General features: G+C 37.7%; 1 protein-coding gene across 7 annotated transcripts in view; it reads left to right on the top strand.

Annotated features, from left to right (window-relative positions):
* Positions 1-22,905, top strand: part of LAMA2 (laminin subunit alpha 2) — a 625,652-nt gene that overhangs the window by 471,953 nt on the left and 130,794 nt on the right. For all 7 annotated transcript variants that reach the window (XM_074397494.1, XM_074397493.1, XM_074397490.1 and 4 more), the window contains 3 exons: positions 11,194-11,305; positions 19,738-19,900; positions 21,302-21,512. In XM_074397494.1, the coding sequence (XP_074253595.1) occupies positions 11,194-11,305; positions 19,738-19,900; positions 21,302-21,512 (486 nt within the window). The remainder of the gene's footprint in view (positions 1-11,193; positions 11,306-19,737; positions 19,901-21,301; positions 21,513-22,905) is intronic.

Here is a 22,905-nt window from a genome sequence, read left to right as displayed (position 1 = left end):
TGTAAAGAGAAAGAAAAACAAGTGAAAATACTTGTGGTCTCTTTAATCTCATTGCGGGATTTTTGCATTCGTATAGAAATACAGTGTAAATCAGTTTCACACAAAAGAGAAAATTGTCTCTATTTTGAGACTCCAAAGCATTGAAGACAACTTTTAAAAGTCAGAATGTAAAGTCCATGTTGCATTTATCAGGCTTTTTAAGGAATTGGAAATTTTAAATTTTCAGAACTGCAATGGCATTAAAAACTTTTTGCTGTTAGAGAATGAAGAAATCAACATAAAGCCCGCCATCTTGTGGCCAGAAATATGCATGAAGTGAGAAACTGGGCTGCAAAGTAAGGATCTAATTTGATGATCTAAGAGCTTTAAATGATAAAGAACATTGGAACTAGAAGATTCCGGGAGATTATCTAGTCCATTTTGTATTTTAAGGAAGAGCTGTGTCGGGCCATGACAGTGAACCGAATTAACAATGGCCACACAATTCGCTAAACCCAGGGACTTAAGCAGAACCCAGCCTCAAGATTCCCAGTGGCCCAGTACTTTTCCTACATAGCCTTCTGTTGGTTTAGAAAAATTTCCGCAGGGAAATCAAATAAGTTTCTGAGCACATAATGCTAAACAATGGCCCTGAGGTTACAATAGCATACTAAACACTTTATCAGAATCTCATAGCAACAACACAGAATGTAGAGATACAACATGGCCTTTCTTGCCAAATATATATAGACATTAGATTAAATTGAGTGCATTTATCTCATATTTTAATATAAAAGAATTCATATTTGTTATGTGGTTACTAATAAATAAGAATTTTTTAACAGGTCATGGCAAAATAAATCAATTCAAGAAGCACACATAAATGTTTGTAACATACAAAGCCTAAGTTAAGTGTTGGCAGATGAAAAATATGAGTGAGGCTTATTCTGTCTTCAAAGAACTTTCAGGGTGTGTGTGTGTGTGTGTGTGTGTGTGTGTGTGTGTGTGTGTACATCAGCATTTAGGTGTATGTAGGACAATATTAGACAACTGCATACAAGTATATAATAAAATACGAAATAAAATTGGAAGAAATTCTTGAGAAATTTGTAATAATAGAACAATTTCATCTGATTGGGGTAATTAGAAAAAAATTTCATGCAATAAGTGGCATTTCATTCATGCATTCATTCATTCACTTAACTAATACTTACTGGGGGTCTCCCATATTCTAGGGATTATGACAGACACTGGGGATAGAGGTGTGAGCAAAACTGCACGGTCGTTGCCCTCATTGGTTTAGAATTGTCTATTGATCTGACCTTAGAGACACAAGAAGTATTTCATCAAGAGTGTCAAGTCTTCATTATGTCTCAGCCTACACTCTTTAATCTTTCCAGCAGATTCTCTCACATTACATTTTTTAAACAGACTTTATTTTTTAGAGCAGTTTAAAGTTGAAAGAAAAGTTGTGTATAAAGTTCAGAGAGTTCTCATATCTACTCCCTGTCCTCACCGCCTTCCCCACTGTCGACCTACCCCACCAGACTGGTACATTTATTATAATTGATAAACCTAAGTTGATACCTCCTCATCACCCAAAGTCCATGGTTTACATTGGGGTTTGCTCTTGGTGTTACACATGCTATGGGTTTGGACAAATGCATTATGATATGTGTCCACCATTGTATTACAGTATAGAAAAGTTTTACTCACTAAAAAATCCTCTATGCTTCACCTACTCATACCTCCCTCCTCCTTGACCCCTGGCAACCACTCATATTTTAACTACCTCCATAGTTTTGCCTTTTTTTTTTAGAATATATAGCTGGAATCATACAGTATGGTGTTTTTTCATATTGGCTTATTTCCCTTGGTAATATGCACTTAAGTTTTCTCCATATATTTTCCTGGCTTTCTAGCTCGTTTCTTTGTAGTGCTGAATATTATTTCATTGTCCAGACATATAACAGTTTATTAATTCCCCTACTGAAGGGCATCTGGTTGCTTCCAAATTTTGGCAGTGTGAATCAAGTTGCTGTAAACATCTTTATGCAGACTTTTGTGTGGACATAAGTTTTCAACCTATTTGGGTGAAGCTGAAGGAACATGATTGCTGAATTGTATGGTAAGAGTATATTGAGTTTTGAAAGAAATTGCTAAAATGTTTTCCGAACGGTTGTTGCTAGTTTGCATTCCCACTGGCAATAAAGGAGAGTTTCTGTTGCTCCACACATGGCAAGGCTGATCCTGCATGACTGCTGTAGGAGCTGCATTCTCTTCTTTAAGGGGTTTTATATTTTATACTCTTTTTTTTTAGACAGAGTTTTGCTCTTGTTGCCCAGGCTGGAGTGCAATGGTGTGTTCTTGGCTCACTGCAACCTCTGCCTTCTGGGGTCAAGCAATTCTCCTGCCTCAGCCTCTTGAGCAGCTGGGATTCCAGGCATGCACCACCATGCCTGGATAATTTTGTATTTTTAGTAGAGACTGGGTTTCTCCTTGTTGGTCAGACTGGTCTCGAACTCCCAACCTCAGGTGATCTGCCTACGTTGGCCTCCCAAAGTGCTGGGGTTACATGTGTGAGCTACCGCGCCTAGCCTATGCTCTTTATTTTTTTTTTTCAATGGAGAAATCTAATTCCCTAATATCCCTGGGTAAAGCGGATATTATTCCTCTCAATAACTCACATTTAAAATGTCTTTTGATATGTTTTAATTAATGTATAAATATAAAGTAAGAAAACACTTCACAATCATATATCTCTTTCAATGCATTTAGCTTTATTGCCATTTTCTTTCACTCATCGGAAGAAGTCAAGTTCCTCAAGTATGAGAATCATGTTAAACTTATTTCAAACTGCCCTACAATATGTGTGGAATATTAATATGCTTTTTGGTGATGACTCTACGTACCTCTATAGCTATTGTCCTTAGCTCCTTTCTTTTTTCAGAACCAAAATTTTTGAAGACTTGGAGACAAGTCTGTGTTTATTTCTCACTCCACTGCTGTCCGGGTTTTCACTCCCAACCCACTACTGAGACTGATTTTTGTAAGACGACTAATGACAATCTAGTAACTAAATCCACTGGATGCTTTATTAATTTTACCTGAAATCTCTGCAGCAATTGCCAGCTTTGATCTTTCCTTTTTTCTTGATGTACTCTCCTCTCTCTGTTTTTCTCTTAATTCTCCAACCTTTCATTCTAAGGCTCTTCCTCTCATCATCCCTTCAAAGTTGGTGTTCCTTGGGATCTAGGCCTCAGTCCATGTTTCCTCTCATTCTATAACTCTTTCTTTGGTCTTCAATTGCCATGTATGAGCTGTTAATTCATATATCTTTGTTTTCAAGGCTGACTTCATTCTCCTGCTTTGGCCCTATGTGCTTTACTAAGGATCGGACATCTCAAACTAAACTCATCACTTCCTCTTAAAGCCCATCCTTTCTCCTATTTAGACCATTTCTGTTTTCTCCTCCAGTGTATGCACAGTCTCCCAAAGAGAAATTAGCCGGTTGCTCTTCACTCTACTCCCTCTTTCACCCGTCTTCCAATTCAGTTCCCTTCTATGGTGGCTCTTCATAAGCCTTATCCAACTCCAACCAATTATCTATATGGCAGATTAAACAGTCTAAATTACAAATCCTATCATGCCATTCTCTTCCTTAAATTGTACTATGACTTTCCACTTTGTTCAGGATGACATGCAGTGCTCTCCCACCGGGGTCTAATCTCTGTTTCTCTCTCATCTCTCCCCACTACTCATGGTCCGGTCACCTGGGCCCCCATGGACTGAGCATACAAGCCAGAAACCTATGAATCGTTGGTGACTCTTTCTTCCTCATCATGCTCCTGCTTTTCCAATTCATTACCACACACACTGGGCTTCTGCTTCCATGTATAGCATTCGTCTCTGCTATCCCACTCTCATCCAGTCTCATGTTGTGTAGTTTGGGATTACCACATTTGTTTTTTAGCTGGTCTTTCTGCTTTTACTGTTGTTCTTCTCCAAGTCTGTTCTCTGCAACCTCGCCTGAATGAATGTTTGCTATTCCAAACATGAATATGTGGTCGAAGTGCTTACAAATTCTTCCCCTGACTTCCCTCAGGCTCTCAGGATAAAGACCAAAATTCTCCCCTTGGCCACATCTCCCACCACTTGAGTCCCTGGCCATCTGCACTCCAGCTGTCCTGTCCCCCAGCCACCTTGTCCTACCACAAAGCATTGCCACACATTTATTTTCCCTTAAAGGTAACCTACCTCTCCCTGCATTTTGTTAATTTCTATTAACTCCAATTTACCTCTCAAATCTCAGCTCATGAAAGCCCTCTGGGCCATCGAGGGGTCCTGGGATTCCTCCTGTTCTTATCTTACATCATTTGTTTTTCCTCCAGTTTGTAATTATAAATTTATCTATGTGATCATTTGACAAATAACTCTCTAGTCTTCCAGACTATAGACTTCAAATGGGCAAGAAGCCTTTTTGTTTCTTATCATAGTATCACCAATGTTATACACATAATAGGTGTTGAGTCAATATTTGTTTAATTAATTAATTGTGAATAATTTTAATAGCATTTGAACAACAAGATGAAATGTAGAGAAACCCAAAAGAAACACTGATTTTGCATACTTTAAAATGCATTAAATCAGGCCTATATTTATAATTAAATTGTTGAATACTTTTTATTGATAAACATCTCTTAACTGTTTACATTCTAAAGAAGGAGATTCTATGTAACCGACTGAACTATATAAAATATCAAAATTTTGCTTCACTTATACCATCTTTTATTGCCTATTGAATACCAAATTTAATGAAATGAAGGATTTCCAAAAGGATGAAACCAGTTTTTAAATGACTTAAGTGCCGGTCTTGTCAGTTTACAAGGTTTTATTGATAGTTTTTAGAAGATTTCAGTTGCTAATAATGTTTTTTATTTCTCCTTTTATATTTTTAAAAGATATATATATATATATATATATATATATAATAAAACAAGTCATATCTTTTTGGTTTAGAACTTTTAAAATTGGCATCTGAAATATTTAGGAAGAAATTCCGAATGGAATTGGCTCATTGTCACTCCATGGGGTCAGCTGGCTGCTCCGTCTTTTCTTGTGTGTTGTTGTTCCTAACAGCTTGCCTGAGGAGTGCTTCACTGCCACTTAGACATACGGAGCTGGTAATATTGGAAAATGACCCTTGAGAATATCATATAAATGATTTGATCTGAAATTTAATTTGAGCAGGAAACCTTACGAGTCCGCAAATGCAAAGGTGGATGGTATCTAAGCAATGTTGTCTATTCGGTAGTTAGGTTTGCTTCATTAGATTCTAGTTTTAACATAAGGAAGACAGAAAATGAAAGACACTGGTAATATCCAACCAAGAAAATTATGTGCAGATTTTAAGAGGCACAGTAAGAACTGCTTGAGCTAAAGCAGGAAAGTAACAGCTACATTGTTCAGAAGTAAATTAATGTGTGCCTTATGGTAATGCATGCTGCCTAGATATAAATACTCTAAAAAAGAAAAAAGAAAAAGAGACGGGGAAAAGAAAACCTAGTTGAGTGAATGTCAATATAAAAAAAGATAATCAAAGGTAAGAGAGATACAAGATACTGTGTGAGACATCATTTACAAAGGAACACTGGAAAGATTGGAGAATAGAGGTAAGAGGATGTTAAAGTAAGATAATCAAAGATAGAGAATGAAAGGAAGATTGTACAACATATTAGGATAAATGAGAAGTTATTTGTCAAATACTCAAAGGACAAGATAATAGTGAATAAAGAAGAAGGATGACAAAGAGATGGAGATGGTAATTTAATAAAACACAGAAAGAGCCAAACTGAATCAGACAGAGAGTTCCTATCATGTAGTATTTAGCATTCATTTGTAACATTATCAATAGCCTGTCCTGGATGAGATTGATTTTTGTGAATTTTGCTTTCACAATGATACCACTATCTATCATCGCTACCCATAGGTGATAGTGCATTTATCATAGCCTTCTTTATGAAGTCTCTCATGGGTAGTTTTGACAAGGGTGACTCTTCAACGTAATTACTGTGTAATGAGACATGGATTTTAAAAATATATCTAGATGATGTTCTGATATGATTTTGAAATGTGTTAATTTACTGAAAGCCAAAACTTATACACTTAAAGTATATATTAGCTGGAGCAATGTCCTCTACTCACCTAGAATACTAGTTTTTCATGTATTTTACTACTATTTCTGGATGTTAGCCAAATGCAAAATAGTTTTGGGTACAAACAAAATGTAACTCTGTGAGACCAAAAAATGTGTGTTTTGTCTCCAATTCCCTGTATGTTTAAGTTCATATAAGTCACTTAACCTCCTCGTACCTTCATTTTCACCTGTGTAAAAAGAGGGATCATGCCTTCTATTTATCTCTAAGTGCAGGAAGTATAAATGAGACACACAAGAGTGTTGTAAGCCTTTGCAAACATGCATAGAAATCTAGTGTAACTATTCACAATAGCAAAGACATGGAATCAACATAAGTGCCCATCAGTGATAGACTAGATAAAGAAAATGTGGCACATATACACCATGGAATACTATGCAGCCATAAAAAAGAATGAGTCTGTGCCCTTAGCAGGGACATGGATGGAGCTGGAGGGCATTACCCTTAGCAAACTAACACAGGAACAGAAAATCAAATATTGTGTGTCCCACTTATAAACGGAAGTTAAATGATGAGAACACATAGATATATAGAAGGGAACAATGCACACTAGGGCCTACCAGGGGGTGGAGGGTGGGCAGGGTGAGAGGAGGGAGAGGATCAGGGAGAATAACTCATGGGTACTGGGCTTAATACCTGGGTGATGTAATAATCTGTGCAACAAACCCCAGTGATGCACATTTACTCATAGAACAAACCTGCACATCCTGCACTTGTACCCCTGAACTTAAAATAAAGTTAAAAAAATGTAAAAAATACAAGTAATTCTGACATACTGCTCAGCCTGACTGTGTGTAACACATCCTTTAGAGTGCTAACCCACATTAAGTTGATGCTTTTGGTGCTGGGAACCTCATATCTTCTCCTCTTCTGGAATGTAGCTTAGAGAGGAAGCTCTTCTTCTGTGTGCAGAAGGAAGGTATCATCGTCAGTAAGCACTGTGCGGGCCCTAAAGAGTCTTCCTACCCTCTTCCTGCCTCTTACTCCCACTGGCACACCACCAGCTTAGAACTTGGTGTGTAATCAAAGGCTGAGTTTGAATTTATGTGAGGCCAGTTACTAGAAAGCAGTGTAGTTGGGACAGCAGATTCTCACGCTCAGCTATTCTCCCTAGCATTCAAGAACTGTAGTTCTTGAGCACCAGCTTCCTCTGAGCTTCTTTAAAATGTCCAGAAAATGGCCAAGCCAACCACATTTGCTGGCAAGCATAGCACCAGGCATATGGTCAGTTTGAGCACTATTGTAAATCCTCAAATAGACTTTAGAACTTCCAAGGGATCATTGGTTTGATTATCATTGTATCAGCCCATCACCCAACATCTTTGACGCACAAAAATTTGCCAGACACTGTGCCTGGCACTATGAAGGATAAAAAGAGTACAACAGAGCCCTAGCCCCCTCTCATCTATCTATCTAATGTAGATTAGATAGATATGGCCAAGCACCTAGCAAAGTCACTTCCCATTAGAGTTGTGAATAGTGGTAATAATAATTGTTTTTGAAAATTGTAGAAAAGAGAAGATGTGCTAGAATGGGCAAGGAGGGCTTCATTGAGAAGATGGAGTTGGAACTGAATCTCAAAAGCTGGATTTATTTTGGATAAGTACAGAGGGATTAAGAGGCAGTAATATGAAAACAAAATCTTTTTCTGAGAATGATCCAAAAGAAAGTAGGCAAGTAGAATGGTAATAAAGTTGGCAATATTGGTTCGGAAAATTGTTGTTTGGTCCTGTGTATAACAACATTAGAGAATATTCGCTATAAATTAGGCATCATACTAGGAGTGGGATATAATATGATGAACAAAACAGACAGAGTTCCCACTCCCTGAGAGCTTACCTTTCAGTTGGAGAGGTAGTCGGTAAATAGATGAGCCAAGTACTAAGTCATTCCAAAATCCATGGTGCTGTGAAGGAAATGTCCTGCTACAGGGAGTGTGGAAACCTAGACAGCATCCTGGGAATGGCCACACTAAGAAGCACTTAAACTGAAAGCTGATGGGTGACAACTACCCAGTCTTTAAAAGTATTGAGGAGAAGCTCATTTTAGGTAAACACAACTGGATACAAGAAGACACTAAGAAGGGATGAGTTTTGCATATTTAGTATACTAAAATTATGTCAGGGAGGTTGATTGCATAGGGTCTTAGTGCTAATTTTTTGAACTTCTTTCTTATCATGGAGCTTATAGGATTCTTGACATCTTAGTACTGAAGTACTCATATAATCAATACTAAGAATAAAATGCATGTGAATGATGACTTTTGAACATTACCACATAAATGAAATAACCTATACAACAGATTATAAGCAAGAGGAAGTCATGACAATGAATATGATCTTGATCATCCAGAATTTAAAAGGGGCAATGTATGGTATGCACTTACTTTTGACAATTTAGACACTTTGAGTTTTTAATAAGAATTGGTCCATTTGGTACAAATTGTGACCTTTTGGTAATACAGAAAATATATTGATGAAGCAAAAGAATATATTTTAAGTCGAAATTACAATGTACATCTTCTGTACTGTAAGAGACGCTAGTGATATTGATACATTAATTCATAAGGTAAGGTATTGGAAGATGCCATAATGTAGATCAAGTCCCTTATTATGGTTATGGTGTTCAGTAATACATGACAGTAAGAGAGTTATCACAGGGTGCAGTAAAGTCTAGACTAGAAAAATATCCAAAGCAGTTTAGACAACAACATCTTTTTTTTTCTTTGAGATAAAGTCTCCCTCTGTTGCCAGGCTGGAGTGCCGTGGTGCGATGGGCTCACTGCAACCTCTGCCTCCTGGATTCAAGTGATTCTCCTGTCTCAGCCTCCTGAGTAGCTGGGATTATAGGTACACGCCACTACGCCCGGCTAGTTTTTTGTGTTTTAGTAGAGATGGGGTTTCACCATGTTGGCCCGGATGGTTTCCATCTCCTGACCTTATGATCTGCCTGCCTCAAACTTCCAAAGTGCTGGGATTACAGGTGTGAGCCACTGCACCCAGCCAACTACCGACATCTTAGGCAGTTGACCTTAGCTAGTGATTCAAAAGTAACATTTAAAAAATTAAGGGCCGGGCGCGGTGGCTCACACCTGGAGTCCCAACACTTTGGGAAGTTGAGGCGGGTGGATCACGAGGTCAAGAGATCGAGACCATCCTGGTCAACATGGTGAAACCCCATCTCTACTAAAAATACAAAAAATCAGCTGGGCGTGGTGGCACGTGCCTGTAATCCCAGCTACTCAGGAGGCTGAGGCAGGAGAATTGCCTGAACCCAGGAGGCGGAGGTTGCGGTGAGCCGAGATCGCGCCATTGCCCTCCAGCCTGGGTAACAAGAGTGAAAACTCCATCTCAAAAAAAAAAAAAAAATTATGTGTGAGTATGTATGTGTGTATGCAAATGTGTGTATGTGTAAAAAGTTATTTGACCCATCAGACCTTTGAATGCAAACATGTGCAGGAAAACAAGTTTAAGGAAATTAATGGAACATAATTGCAACACTCACCATGAAAGCAAGGATTTGAATAACCTAGCAATTGCATGCACAGATTATTCCAAAAAAAAAATTCAATCTAAAAGTAAAAATAATTCCATTAACATTTAGAAGAATAAATCCAGAGCATTATAATACATTTGCTAATACTCTCCAAATTATTGTGTATATGTACTGCAAATTATACAGAAAAATTTTGAATCTTCCAATGGATTCTTACTCTTTAATCCTTTTATTTGTGATGTTAACACTTGCAGGTTGAGAAATTAGATGATAATAGTTGGACTTTATATTCTTCCTTTTATGTAAAACCTTGAAAACTTCCATAAATTAAACCTCTTGCTGCCCTTGAGGAATCACAAAATGCAGTACAATTCCTCTAGCATGTCTTACCATGTTCTGTGCTGGCCAGACATTCAGTTCTATTTAAAATCCACTTATGTATATTTTAAAAATTAATTCTCTGGCCATGCCTAGTATGCAAGCACTCTAGTACGAGATTGTAGAGCATTAACATGCTGCCAAGTTGGACCGCATTCAAAATTATACTGAGACAGTTTGTGATTCTCTAATTCATTATCTGTCGTTAGACTATCCATATCATTTTCGTAAAAGAGAAGCAGGCTTATATATTAGCATATGCATGCACATAGAAAAATGAAGTCTAAACTTTTCAGGGTCCTCTAAACCTTGGAATTTTTTAAAAGAAACAATGTTATACACACACCATTTTTGTTTGACCAAATATGATATAGTTTAACCATGAACACATTGAATGCATTTCAGTGTGTCAAATGATGTTTTAAATGTGAATAGAGGTGAATGTGTATGAGAATACTCTTTGGGAGATGGGGGTGTTTTGGGGTTCTGCTGACAATGTTGCATGATTCTGTGATTAACAACCATATTTCTGGTGCTAACATATGGAAAAAAGTTAGCATTTATTCTCCCTTAATGTTTTATCGGCATCTTTGATGTGTTATAAAACAGGCATTTACTACTCAGTAGCTGAGCATTTCCCCCTCTTTGTTACTTTAATTAACGTATTGATCTAAAACAAATCTATAGGATCAAGCTTATTGAGGCCGATGGCCTGTTCATCTCTCAAGAGATTGTTGCTGCACTCCACACACTTTTTCAGTAAATAAAATACAGACAAAACTGCAACATGTGGAGGCTGAAGATTCCATTAAAGACTTTTGGCAACCGTACCTTAAAGATATTTCAAAAATAATTGTGCTTTATGGCTTCTTCTGTGCCATAGCGTATAGCAAGCGTTTTTAAAAAGACCAAATACAGCTCTCTGATTTCCATTTAATGGAAGAAGTAATAAAGTTTAATTGTATACTTGAGCACGGGGCATCATTTCCAGTACATCTGATCAATAATTCATCGATTGCCTTTGGCTCAAAGTAATATTTGAAAGAAAATGCAGCCAGTGGGAGCTTATCTAGCTGTAGCTTCATCATCTCTATTAATTATGCTTTTCCCGAATTTGGATCATTAGGCTACCAAAGTGACAGCAGATGGCGAGCAGACCGGACAGGATGCTGAGAGGACCAACGCCAGAGCAAAGTCCCTGGGAGAATTCATTAAGGAGCTTGCCCGGGATGCAGAAGGTATTAGAAAGAATCACGTTTTAATCATCATATCTCCCAACAGAAAAATACAGAAAGGGATGACACAGGACTGGAATTTCTCTCCTTATAAGTGACATTCATAAAATCAAAGGTTGAGTTTCAGAAAGTGGTGTGGTTAAGACACTCAAGGGTGTGATCTGCTGAGAACCTGTGACCTACAGTGTTACATTAGTGGCAATAGTCAGTGAATTAGTGACAATGAGGGCATAATAGCAGTAAATTCTTGAAACATGGCTATTATAATTATATAAGAATAGGAGACTTTTGCTTTGTTATTGTTTTTATTTGAAAGCATTTAAAAGATTTTTCATTTTTAAGGACACTAATGTTATCATTCCACTTGACACACTAAAGCAGCACTTTGGGTTTCTTAAAATGGCTTTTTGAATACTTGGGACTGGCTTTTAATGAACATCTGTTGCTTGGGATTTGGATGTGCTGCTTTATGAGAAGCTCTAGTGCATTTAGTCCACAATTCTCTAGGAGTTAGTTCTTGGCATCTACTAATATGAATGAGAATCAAAGTGGAAGCCATTTTTGAGCAAAAGCCCAAATTAAGAAACTCAAAGAATACATATAATGCCCCTCTGCCCCTCAAAAAAAAACCCTAGCCATTAAATATCTGTTAAAATATAATAAACATGCATGTATGTTTAGAAAGTGGGAAAATTGTTTTTGTTGTTTTTTGCTTGAAGAAGTAAAATATTTTTCTAGCTCTGCAATATTATGCATTTTAGATACTTTGCTTCACATTGTAGCCAAATAAATAAGGATGTGAGATAAACTTCAAAGCAGATTCTGACTGATTACTCTTAGGCATCACTGGACAAGAAGAGAAGAAATCCCAAAAATTCACCACTGCAAGAAAGCAACAGAATTTTAATCTGAGACCTAATTTGAGGCAAAAGTTGTGAGATTCTGAAACAGAAATTACTTCTACCAGAAAATTCTCAGTGAACTCATTGTAGTTTATCCGCTGCTAGATGAAGCTGTTGTACCTTCCCTAGTATTATTTTCCATTAATGCTACTTGAAGTGCCCCCTCCAACCCAAAACAACAACAACAACAAATCCCACTGCAAGTAGAGCATCTTCACTCTGAGCAGATCCCCAAAGGCCCTGGTCAACGCTCCAGGAAGCTTCCTTTTCTCTCCATTGACATTTCAAACATCCAACACCCAGCAGATCATCCTGGGGACTCATTTTCAGTTTGTTTCAATAAAACGTTGGTATGAGAACAAATACTAGCATATGTTTTAATAGATCCTAGTATCAACACTGCTTCCTTTATTCTCTGCATTGAATCCTCCAATTCCCACCAAAGAGACATGCATATTTATGGCTACCTCTTTGGTAAATATGAATTTTTCTTCTGAATGCCTAGTACCTCCAGGTACTGTTTGTACAGTTTGTGCACCAACAGGGGCCAGAGTGGAGATGATACTTATCCCAGGCTTGCTCACCACTCCAAATCCCAAATCTATCCACCAGAGAAAGGATTACCCATCACCAAAGGTGTCTCTCGTTCTCTAAATCATGCATAGGTCAGGTGGTCTGATTGTGTCTGTACAGATGGGGCACCCTTTTCTAATATATGTGAAGAGCCATGTCGCATAGCTATACTTTAGGGAAATAAGAACACTACTCCCTTTTGCCCGCAGGCACTATTTGGTAGAATTAATCCAACTATTAAAATTGAATGAAAGTTCGAATTTAGATTGTAACAGAGCAGCACTAAGTGCTCAGATGTAATAATAAGCTTGGCAGTTAAGAGGAGAAAGAGAGAAGGTGGGGGAAGGAAGATAGGAGAGAGAAGGAAGGAAGGGGAAGGAGGAAGAAAAAGGAAGGAAGGAAGGGAGGGAGGACGTGAGGGAGGGAGAAGAAAGGGGGTGAAGGGAGAAGGGAAGAAAGGAAGGGGACAGAAGGAGGAAGAAAAAGAGGGAGGGAAGGAGGGAGGGAGGAAAGGAAAGAATGAAGGAAAGAAGGAAGGGAGGGAGGAAGGAAGGAGGAAAGAAAAAAGGAGAGAGGAAAGAAGGAAGGGAAAGGATAGAGGAGGGGGGATGGGGAGAAAGGAAAGAAGGAAAGGAGGGAGGGAAGAAGAAGAAGGGAGAGGAAATAAGGAAGGGAAAGGAGGGAGGGAGGGAGGGAGGGAGGAAGGAAGGAAGGAAGGAAGGAAGGGAGGGAGGGAGGGAGGGAGGGAGGGAGGGAGGGAGAGAGGAAGGAAGGAAGGAAGGAAGGAACTCACTAAAGTAGGTTATACAACATATCCACACCGCTTTTTTCTCTCTCTCTCAGAACTACAATAGTAGGGGATAGCCATCAGTGCTTTTACATTTTGTTAGTTGTTATAAATTGCTGTGGGTAGAGTCAGTGCTTCAGGCTGGCGTTTGTCTATTTCGGTTTAATGTTCGAATAGATGTACTATTCGTCCTATTTTTCATTGCAGTTCATGACCTCTTTATAGATAATCAACTTCTATTCATAAAAGGCATTCTTATCTCACTTTAATTTTGTAATATCTACTGTGTTATGACTCCTGCTTCCTTCATAATTAAACTATATTTTATTCCATCCATTGTTAGAATTAATGAGTGGACAGGTACAAACCCATTTAAACCCATTAGTGTTTATTTTCTGACATACAATCGGACTTAATCAATGATAAACATAGTTTCTTCCTGTTTCTCAGGTCACAGTGTATTACTTTCTATTCTTCATAAATTTGCCCCATCAGAGGATTTTTATTTTCAGATTTAGTATGAAACAGTTTGCTTCTCCTGAGGAATTTTTTTTTATATTTATAGATACTGTACACCTCTTAAGAATCCTATTTGTATTCCCTGCTATGCATTGGCTACTAAGATGTTCAGAAGTGGACTTAGGATTCATTGTATTGAACATTATGGTATGGGGTTTTCTGTCTAGTAATTCTTTCCCTGATTTACACTATTTTTTTTTAACCTGGAGCATTACTTCCTTTTATTTTAATTTTATCTTATATTAAGGATTTTTTCAATTACCGAAATCCTCCTTTGAACTAAATTGGAAATAAATATGTACATTCCAAAGATATATCTTCTACAATCATTTTCAATACTGTAGGAAAGAGAATATATTGAAGTGCTAGGGCATACTTTTGAATAAGAGATGAAAAACACATTCATCTTTAGTTTAAGAATACTCAGAGAAGGTCCAAATCCTAAATTCCAAATCCTATATATAAATAGGATTTGGAACTATAATAGGATTTGGAACTACATATATATATATATATGTATATAAACATAAAAATGTATGTTTATATATGTCTATAAAGAGTGAAACAAACTTCTATTAAAATGATGCTTCCTTTCTTTTTTTGGTGTGGGGGGTGCGGTTCTAAGAAAATCATACTGACTAGCACGTGCTAGATGCTTATGAGACAAGTGGAAAATAATAGCATTTTAAAATTTAACTTTCAGTAGGAAAACAATGGAAAGAAAAATTCAACTAGACAGTTCACCATACAAAAAGAATTTTAAATGAGGATAAGTAAAGTGCAGTGAAATAATCTGGAAAAAAACTATAAACCTTTAAAACACTAATAAGAAATAAATGTTATCTAAATTAAACTGACAGGTTTTAATGGGCCATATGTAATTTACTTGTGTCCTGATGAGACCGTAGTTTTCTCCAAAGCTCATGCCTAATTTTTTTTTCATAATGAAGATAAAGTAGCAAACATGCCAAAAACTCATTTGAAAGATGTCATAATTTTATTCAAAAAGATAGTGAAGGCCTATGTCCCTTTTGGGGAGCTTGTATTTTTTTACATAACATGGTTTGCAACAAAAAGCTGGATGTGGAATAGCATTTTATTCCATAAGCAGCCAATATATTTGCTGAAATGTTTGCTTTTTTGATCCTAATCACACTGCAATCTTTTGACACTATTTCAGTAACAGTAATTGCAACAATTCATAATATCCAACCAGAAATCAAAAGCTCATGACTGAGGTGCACGATGATGTCCATAGAAACTTTATGGGGTATGTGTTATATGTTTTGATGTTTTTTTTCTCATGCTTTTTATTTTCTTTTTTATATTTTTCTTTAAGTTCTGGGATACATGTGCAGAATGTGCAGGTTTGTTACATAGGTATACATGTGCCATGGTGGTTTACTGCACCTGTCATCAAAAGAAGACATTTATGTGGCCAACAAACATATGAAAGAAAGCTCAACATCACTAGTCAGTACAGAAATACTACTCAAAACCTCAATGAGATAACATCTCACAGCAGTCAGAATGGCAATTATTAAAAAATCAGGAAGCAACAGATGCTGACAAGGCTGTGGAGAAATAGGAACATTTTTACACTGTTGTAGGAATGTAAATTAGTTCAACTACTGTGGGAGATAGTGTTGCGATTCCTCAAAGACCTAGAACCAGAAATACCATTTGACCCAGCAACCCCATAACTGGCTATATACCCAAAGGAATAGAAATCATTCTCCTATAAAGACACATGCACACATATGTTTATTGCGGCACTAGTTACAATTGCAAACACATGGAACAAACCCAAATGCCCATCAACAATAGACTGGATTAAGAAAATGTGGCACATCTACACTAATGGAATACTAAGCAGCCATAAAAAAAGATCCTGACCTTTGTTTGCAGGGACACAGATGAAGCTGGGAGCCATCATCTTCAGCAGACTAACAGAGGAATGGAAAACCAGTCACTGCATGTTCTCACTCATAAGAGGATGTTGAATAATGAGAACACATGGACACAGGGAGGGGAACAACATACACCAGGGCCTGTTGTGGGGTCAGGGGAGAGGAGAGAACATTATGACAAATAGTTAATGCATGAGAGGCTTAAAACCTAGATGATGGGCTGGGCACAGTTGCTCATGCCTGTAATCCAAGCACTTTGAGAGGCTGAGGGGGGCAGCTTACCTGAGATCAGGAGTTCAAAACCAGCCTGGCCAACATGTCAAAATCCCGTCTCTACTAAAAGTACAAAAATCAGCCAGGCGCAGTGGCATACATCTGTAATTCCAACTACTCGGGAGACTGAGAGAGGAGAATCCTTTGAACCCCAAAGGTGGAGGTTGCAGCAAGCCAAGATTGTATCACTGCACTCCAATGTGGGCAACAGAGCAAGACTCCACCTCAAAAAAAAAAAATCCCTAAATGGCAGGTTGATAGGTGCAGCAATCCACCACGGCACATGTCTACGTATGTAACAAAGCTTGCTTTCTGAATACATGATCATTTTGCTAAAGCCATTTTTGTGTACCTTCATGATTTCCTCTAGTTATTTACAAATGGTTTAAATTTAAAGAAATTATATATGCCATCCGAAAGATACGGCCATGCTTGCCTTTGCCTTTTCCTCTATCTAACTTCATTCTTTTTCTACCAGATTCTTATCTGTAGAAGTTGAGCTTTGACTCTGGAGCACAAGAGAAATAGTGAGATTCTAGCTCTCATTTTTCCCTTCCTCTATATTGCCTATGCCCAGAACCTAAATTAGGTCAAATTTTAAAAGATATCTCTTATGAAAGCTCATTTATACATGCACAGACACACATACACACACACACACACACACACACACACACACACATTCATTTAACAAAGAAAAAACATACAGCTTTAGCAAGTTGGGAAGTGGTATTTATTAACGTCATTTTCATTTTAAAAAGTGAATACGAATGATAGCAGTAGTTACTTACATGCTATAATTGGTTAAAGTCAACCATGCAGATAAAGGATGAGATAGCACCATAGGTGTAGCCAAATGTGTTACTGTTTTCTTGAAATCTAATAAGCAGAAAGCTTCTTACATTTAATTATTGATACTCTAGAGGTCTTCCCACCTATTTTGCTGCATCAAGGAGCTTTCAAACTAATCAGCCCATGGTCACTGTGGTTCTAAAAAAAATTGTGACACAGCCTAGATGATATATCTTACTAACAATAGTGCTGGAATCTTGGGAGAGTTCTTTGGCATGTGTTAAGGTATCAATATTAGACAGTGAGCCAAGAAAGAGCCACCCTCGCTAACTTCTAGGAATGCAGCACTGAGCAATAACTTCTACCACAGGGTTAGGGATGGCCATATTTGTTCTTTAAGACATGTGATTCTAATTTTTCTGCTAATTAAACTACAGCTTTCTTAGTCCATTTGGGCTGCTGTAATGAAAATATCATAAACTTTGAGGTATTTCTCATTTCTGGAGGCTGAGAGGTCCAAGATCAAGGTGCTGGCTGGTTTGGTGTCCGGTGTAGAGCTGCTTCCTGGTTCAGAGATGGCTGTCTCTTTGCTATAATTTCATGTGGTAGAAGGGGCAAGGGAGTTCTCCGGCATCCCTTTTAGAAGAGCACTGATCTCATTCTTGCCCTTATGACCTAATCACCTCTCAAAGGCTTTGTATTAATCTGTTTTCACACTGCGATAAAGAATTACCTGAGACTGGGTAATTTATGAAGAAAAGAGCTCTAATTGACCACAGTTCTGCATGCTTAAAAACATGCATGACTGGGAGGCCTGAGGAAACTTATAATCATGGCAGAAGGCAAAGGGGAGGCAAGGAGCTTCTTCACGTGGTGGCAGGAGAGAGAGAGAATGAAGGGGGAAGTGCCACACACCTTCAAACCACCAGATCTTGTGAGAATTCACTCACTGTCGCAAGAATAGCAAGGGGGAAGTTTTGCTCCCATGATTCAATCACCTCCCACCAGGCCCCTCCCCCGACATGTGGGTATCACAACTTGAGATGAGATTTCAGGTAGCAGGGGACACAGAGACAAACCATATCAGGCTCCGCCTCCGCATACCATCACATTAGGAATTAGATTTCAGTATATGAATTTGAGGGAAACCTAAACATTCAATCTGCAGCATTGGCTATCAGGCATAAAGTATGGACTACAGGAACTTTTAAACCAAAGACATATATAATGAAAAAAGGATTCTGAAGATGCATTGTGGAAAGGGTACATTAGATATTGACACTCAATTCTTTCTACTAGCCCAGTGTTTCTCAAACTCTAGGGTACATCAGGAGCTCTGAGAAGGCTTGTTAAAACCCAGATTGCTGGTCCTCATCCCCAGAATTTCTGAGTCAGTAGATTTGTGGCAGGACCTGAGAGTCTGCATTTCTAATGGACTCCAAGGTGATGCTGCTGCTGCTTGTTGGGGACCACATTTAGAACCACAATGCTGACCCTCCGTCTCACACACCCCTCTGCCTGTTCTGCTTGTCCTGACTATGTGCACCTATTTCAGGAGTTCTGCCCAGGGCAAATCAGAAAACTCTCTCCAAGAGTAGAAATTAATTTTCAGGATTCTCTATGTCATAAGGAGGTCTTCAAATACACCCGAGTGGTAGAAAATGCCTCTTGGCCAGCCCAGACCCCTCATTTTAGGAGTTTTCAAAGGTAGTATTAAAGAAGTAAGTATCAGCTGACAAAAGAGTTTGCGAAAACATCTCTCTTCAACTTACTAAAAAAAATGTCCTATCGAACACACTCCAGGAAACTTTAGTCCAAAACTAATAATAGAACTGTGTAAATGTTTCAGTTCACCATTTTAAACTTTTATTTGACATAGAATTCTTTTTTCAAATGAAATCTTGCCCAGAACAGCAACCTATAAAGCAGATTCTTGGCAGAATAGGCATCATTTGTAGAAAACCTGAAGCACCTGGAGAATCCTACGATTCCAAGGAGCACAGTTTGAAACCCCATTTAATGCATAATAAACACAGACCCTTGTGTAGGATGCTATTGTTGGAAGGTGTCGTTGAAGCCTAATTTATAACCCTTCTCCTAGAAGGGTGATAAGCCTGAACTAGTGCTTCTCTCTTCACTCTTTTAAAAAAATGAGCACAGGAAAACTATGTGGAAATACCAGAGAAGGTTCATTTTCAGAGATCTCATCACAGAGTATGTCCATAGTCGGTATTTTTAAACTGACTGATAGCCATTCCTATGACTATCTTATCAGCAATGCTTGTGTATCCAGCCTCAAGGTGTTCCAGCCTCAAGGTGCAGAGCTTGTGTTTCCAGCTTCAAGGTATTATGCTACAGGCCACTTTTTTTTTTTTTTTAATCTCTGATCAGAATATGCTTTGACCTACTTCTTTATTTGTGATTCATTCTTTCTTTTGGGGTTAGAAACACTGTGGTTTAATTGCTGTAACCCCCAAAATAAAAAATTATTGAGAAACATATTATGCTTCCCTGTTTGTTACTGATTGTTGTTTTAACTGCCTGTGTGTTTCCCAGCAGGAACACTCAAGGCAAAATACTCTTCATCTGGAGATGGCGGTGCCGAGCAGATGCTGAATACTGTGTTTTATTGTGGCATTTTTGTTTACTAATTTACAAAATTTGTTTTACCCCCTGCAGCTATAAATGAAAAAGCTATAAAACTAAATGAAACTCTAGGAACTCAAGACAAGGCCTTTGAGATAAATTTGGAAGGGCTTCAGAAAGAGATTGACCAGATGATTAAAGAACTGAGGAGGAAAAATCTAGAGACACAAAAAGAAATTGCTGAAGATGAGTTGGTGTGAGTAGATGCGTTGTTATTTTTTCATTTGACAAACTGAGATTTCCAGCTAATTTACAGTTTCTAAATTTTTATCACACATGTAAGCAAAGAATACTCTGTTTTTCCAACCTGGAAATGTGTACAATTTTATCATTTTATCTATCTATCTATCTATCTATCTATCTGTCCATCATCTATCTAATATTTATTCATATACTTATTTAATTGTACTTTACCATTGTTCTAAAATGAATCAAAAGCATATTCTTGCCTACATATAAAGAATGAAGTAAATGATCTGTTCTGTTGCGACCCCGTCTATAATTAGGCTAATGAGCTTGATTTGTTAATCACCTGCCTTAAGGACTTCTAGACTATCAGTTGATTTTTGTTTTAAGAAAAACACCTTTGGATAAACCAAGTTATGACTTTACCATTCATGTGTAGGCCATCCTATACATTTTATCATCTTAAGAAATGCTGAAAAGAAAAGTCATCAAATAATAAATACTTTCAAATAAAAGTTGGGAATCTGAGGATTGGGAACAGTGATAGTGATTTTACCCACGCTAAATAACTGTTATAATAACACCCTCAATAAAACAGATACATCTCTACATTCATAGTCAGCTAACTTCAAAGTGGCAGAATTATTAATACTTAAATGATATATACTAAACCAGCAATAGCAGCACACCTGAGAACTTGTTAAAAATACGGTTTGTCAAATCCCATCCCAGACCTCCTGAATCAGGAACTTTGGGTATGGGACCCAGCAATCCATGTATTAACAAGTCCTTCGGGGAATTATGAGGCATGTCAGCTTGAGAATTACTGTTTTTCAAGTTTTTAAACTTTCTTAATGACTCAGAAATTATCTCTTTAGAAAAACTAGATAAGTTAAACCCAAAAAACTTCCAGGTCAGTCAGTTGGAAGAAAAAGAAAAGTAGATTAAAATCATGCTATTCCACTAGCATGGCAATAACCTAGAATTCTGTTCACAGTTTCTAAGCAAACATATCAATATTCATCCTTACATTCAAAGTAATAGATAAAAGGTCTCATTACAATGAAACAGGTGGATTGTTTGATTTTAGTATGTGAAGTGAATCATAAAACTCATTTCATCAGTCAGATTCTGAGAATGACATGAGACCCCTTCTGATTGAAAATGTTGTTTTACTAATAAATTTAAAAGGTTTTTAAAACATCTGTTTTGCTTTCATTTTAATTAATTAAAAGTGGTCTCGGGTACCAGTTTTCAACTTGATTTAGCACACAGTGAATCTTTTTTACATGTTTTCTTATTTTCTCATTCTTTTCATGTTAGCATCTCTTTGTAACGTGGTTTAATACCAATAAACCCTAAGGCGGTGACATGAGCTCATTGTCTATTATTGGGCTGGGGGTGGTTACAGAGCTGCAGAAAGCCTTCTGAAAAAAGTGAAGAAGCTGTTTGGAGAGTCCCGGGGAAAAAATGAAGAAATGGAGAAGGAGCTCCGGGAAAAACTGGCTGACTACAAGAACAAAGTTGATGATGCTTGGGACCTATTGAGAGAAGCCACAGATAAAATCAGAGAAGCTAATCGCTTATCTGCAGTAAACCAGAAAAACATGACTGCATTGGAGGTGAGTCTTGGGGGCATGTTTATCTCAATCTCAGAATGCGGTGGGGGTGGGAGAAGTGTTGAACATGGCTGGACTATTCAAGTTGATGCACATTTACAAAGGTCAAGATTAACAACGCTGAAAGGGTACTTCTAAGAATCAGAACAGGAAATGACTTTTTTTATTGTTTTGCTTTTAATGACCAATTACCATCACCCAGAGAATCAAATAAAATTTCAATAAGTTGAACTTTTGAAGGTATTTAAGAACACTGTGTTACCTTGGAAGGAGTTCTTTACAGGGAGTCAGGGGACCTTGATCTCAATGACAACTGTGCCAGTAACTAGACATACAAATTGGACAAGTCAACTAACATCTCTAAGCATCAGTTCCCCAAATCTACAATGAGTGCATTATACTATAGCATATCGGGGATCTTCAACTATTCCTATCACATTATTTTGCAGCTTTCCCAATCTAATTCATAAACCTGGTTCAGAGATCTTGCTGCCAGAAATCACAGAAGTTCCCTACACTTTCAAATACAATCTGAGCACCTGACAAATAACTCAATGAATTGACACCAGAGCTTGGAAAAATTTTAGTTCCCTTTTTTCTGTACAGTGTGTACTATGCAAATGGTCTTTTAAAAGGGACTAACATGAACAGATCAGGGCTGGGTTATTTTCTCCTCCTTTTCCTCACAGAAAACAGTTACTTATCAGCTCAAGAAATTCTGGGCAGCCTCTATCTTTTTCAGAGTACTGATGAAACTAGAACTAAAACAGGTTTCTCCATTATTTTTTTCTTCTTGTTTTCAATTTCTTTCTTAATCTTAGCACAGTAAGTGATCACTTTTCCCAAGAGCCAATTCAACACACGTAACAGTGGAAACCTGTATTTCATATTAATATTTAAACAACAATAACTTTCTCCCCAGAGACAAATTTACCTTTGTTGTTTTCAAACTATCTGACTCCAACAGGTCAGAAAACATCAGCAGACCTATATATCTTCTAACATATAATTTCAGCTTTAACAATAACTCAACACTCTTTGGCATATAGCATGTATGTAGAAATGTTTGTTGAATGACAACAGCAATTATATAAATGAACCAGGATTTTTTTCTTCTGAGATAGAATCTCACTCGGTTGCCCAGGCTGGAGCGCAGTGGCGTGATCTCAGCTCACTGCAACCTCTGCCTCCTGAGTTCAAGCAACTCTTCTGCCTCAGCCTCCTGAGTAGCTGGGATTATAGGCGCACACTGCCACACCAGCTAATTTTTGTATTTTTTTTTTTTTTTTTTTTTTTTGAGACGGAGTTTCGCTCTTGTTACCCAGGCTGGAGTGCAATGGCGCGATCTCGGCTCACCACAACCTCCGCCTCCTGGGTTCAGGCAATTCTCCTGCCT

This window comes from Saimiri boliviensis, chromosome 4 (genome assembly GCF_048565385.1).
Source record: "Saimiri boliviensis isolate mSaiBol1 chromosome 4, mSaiBol1.pri, whole genome shotgun sequence".
Lineage (NCBI taxonomy): Eukaryota > Metazoa > Chordata > Mammalia > Primates > Cebidae > Saimiri > Saimiri boliviensis.
This window is presented reverse-complemented; position numbering and strand designations above follow the sequence as displayed.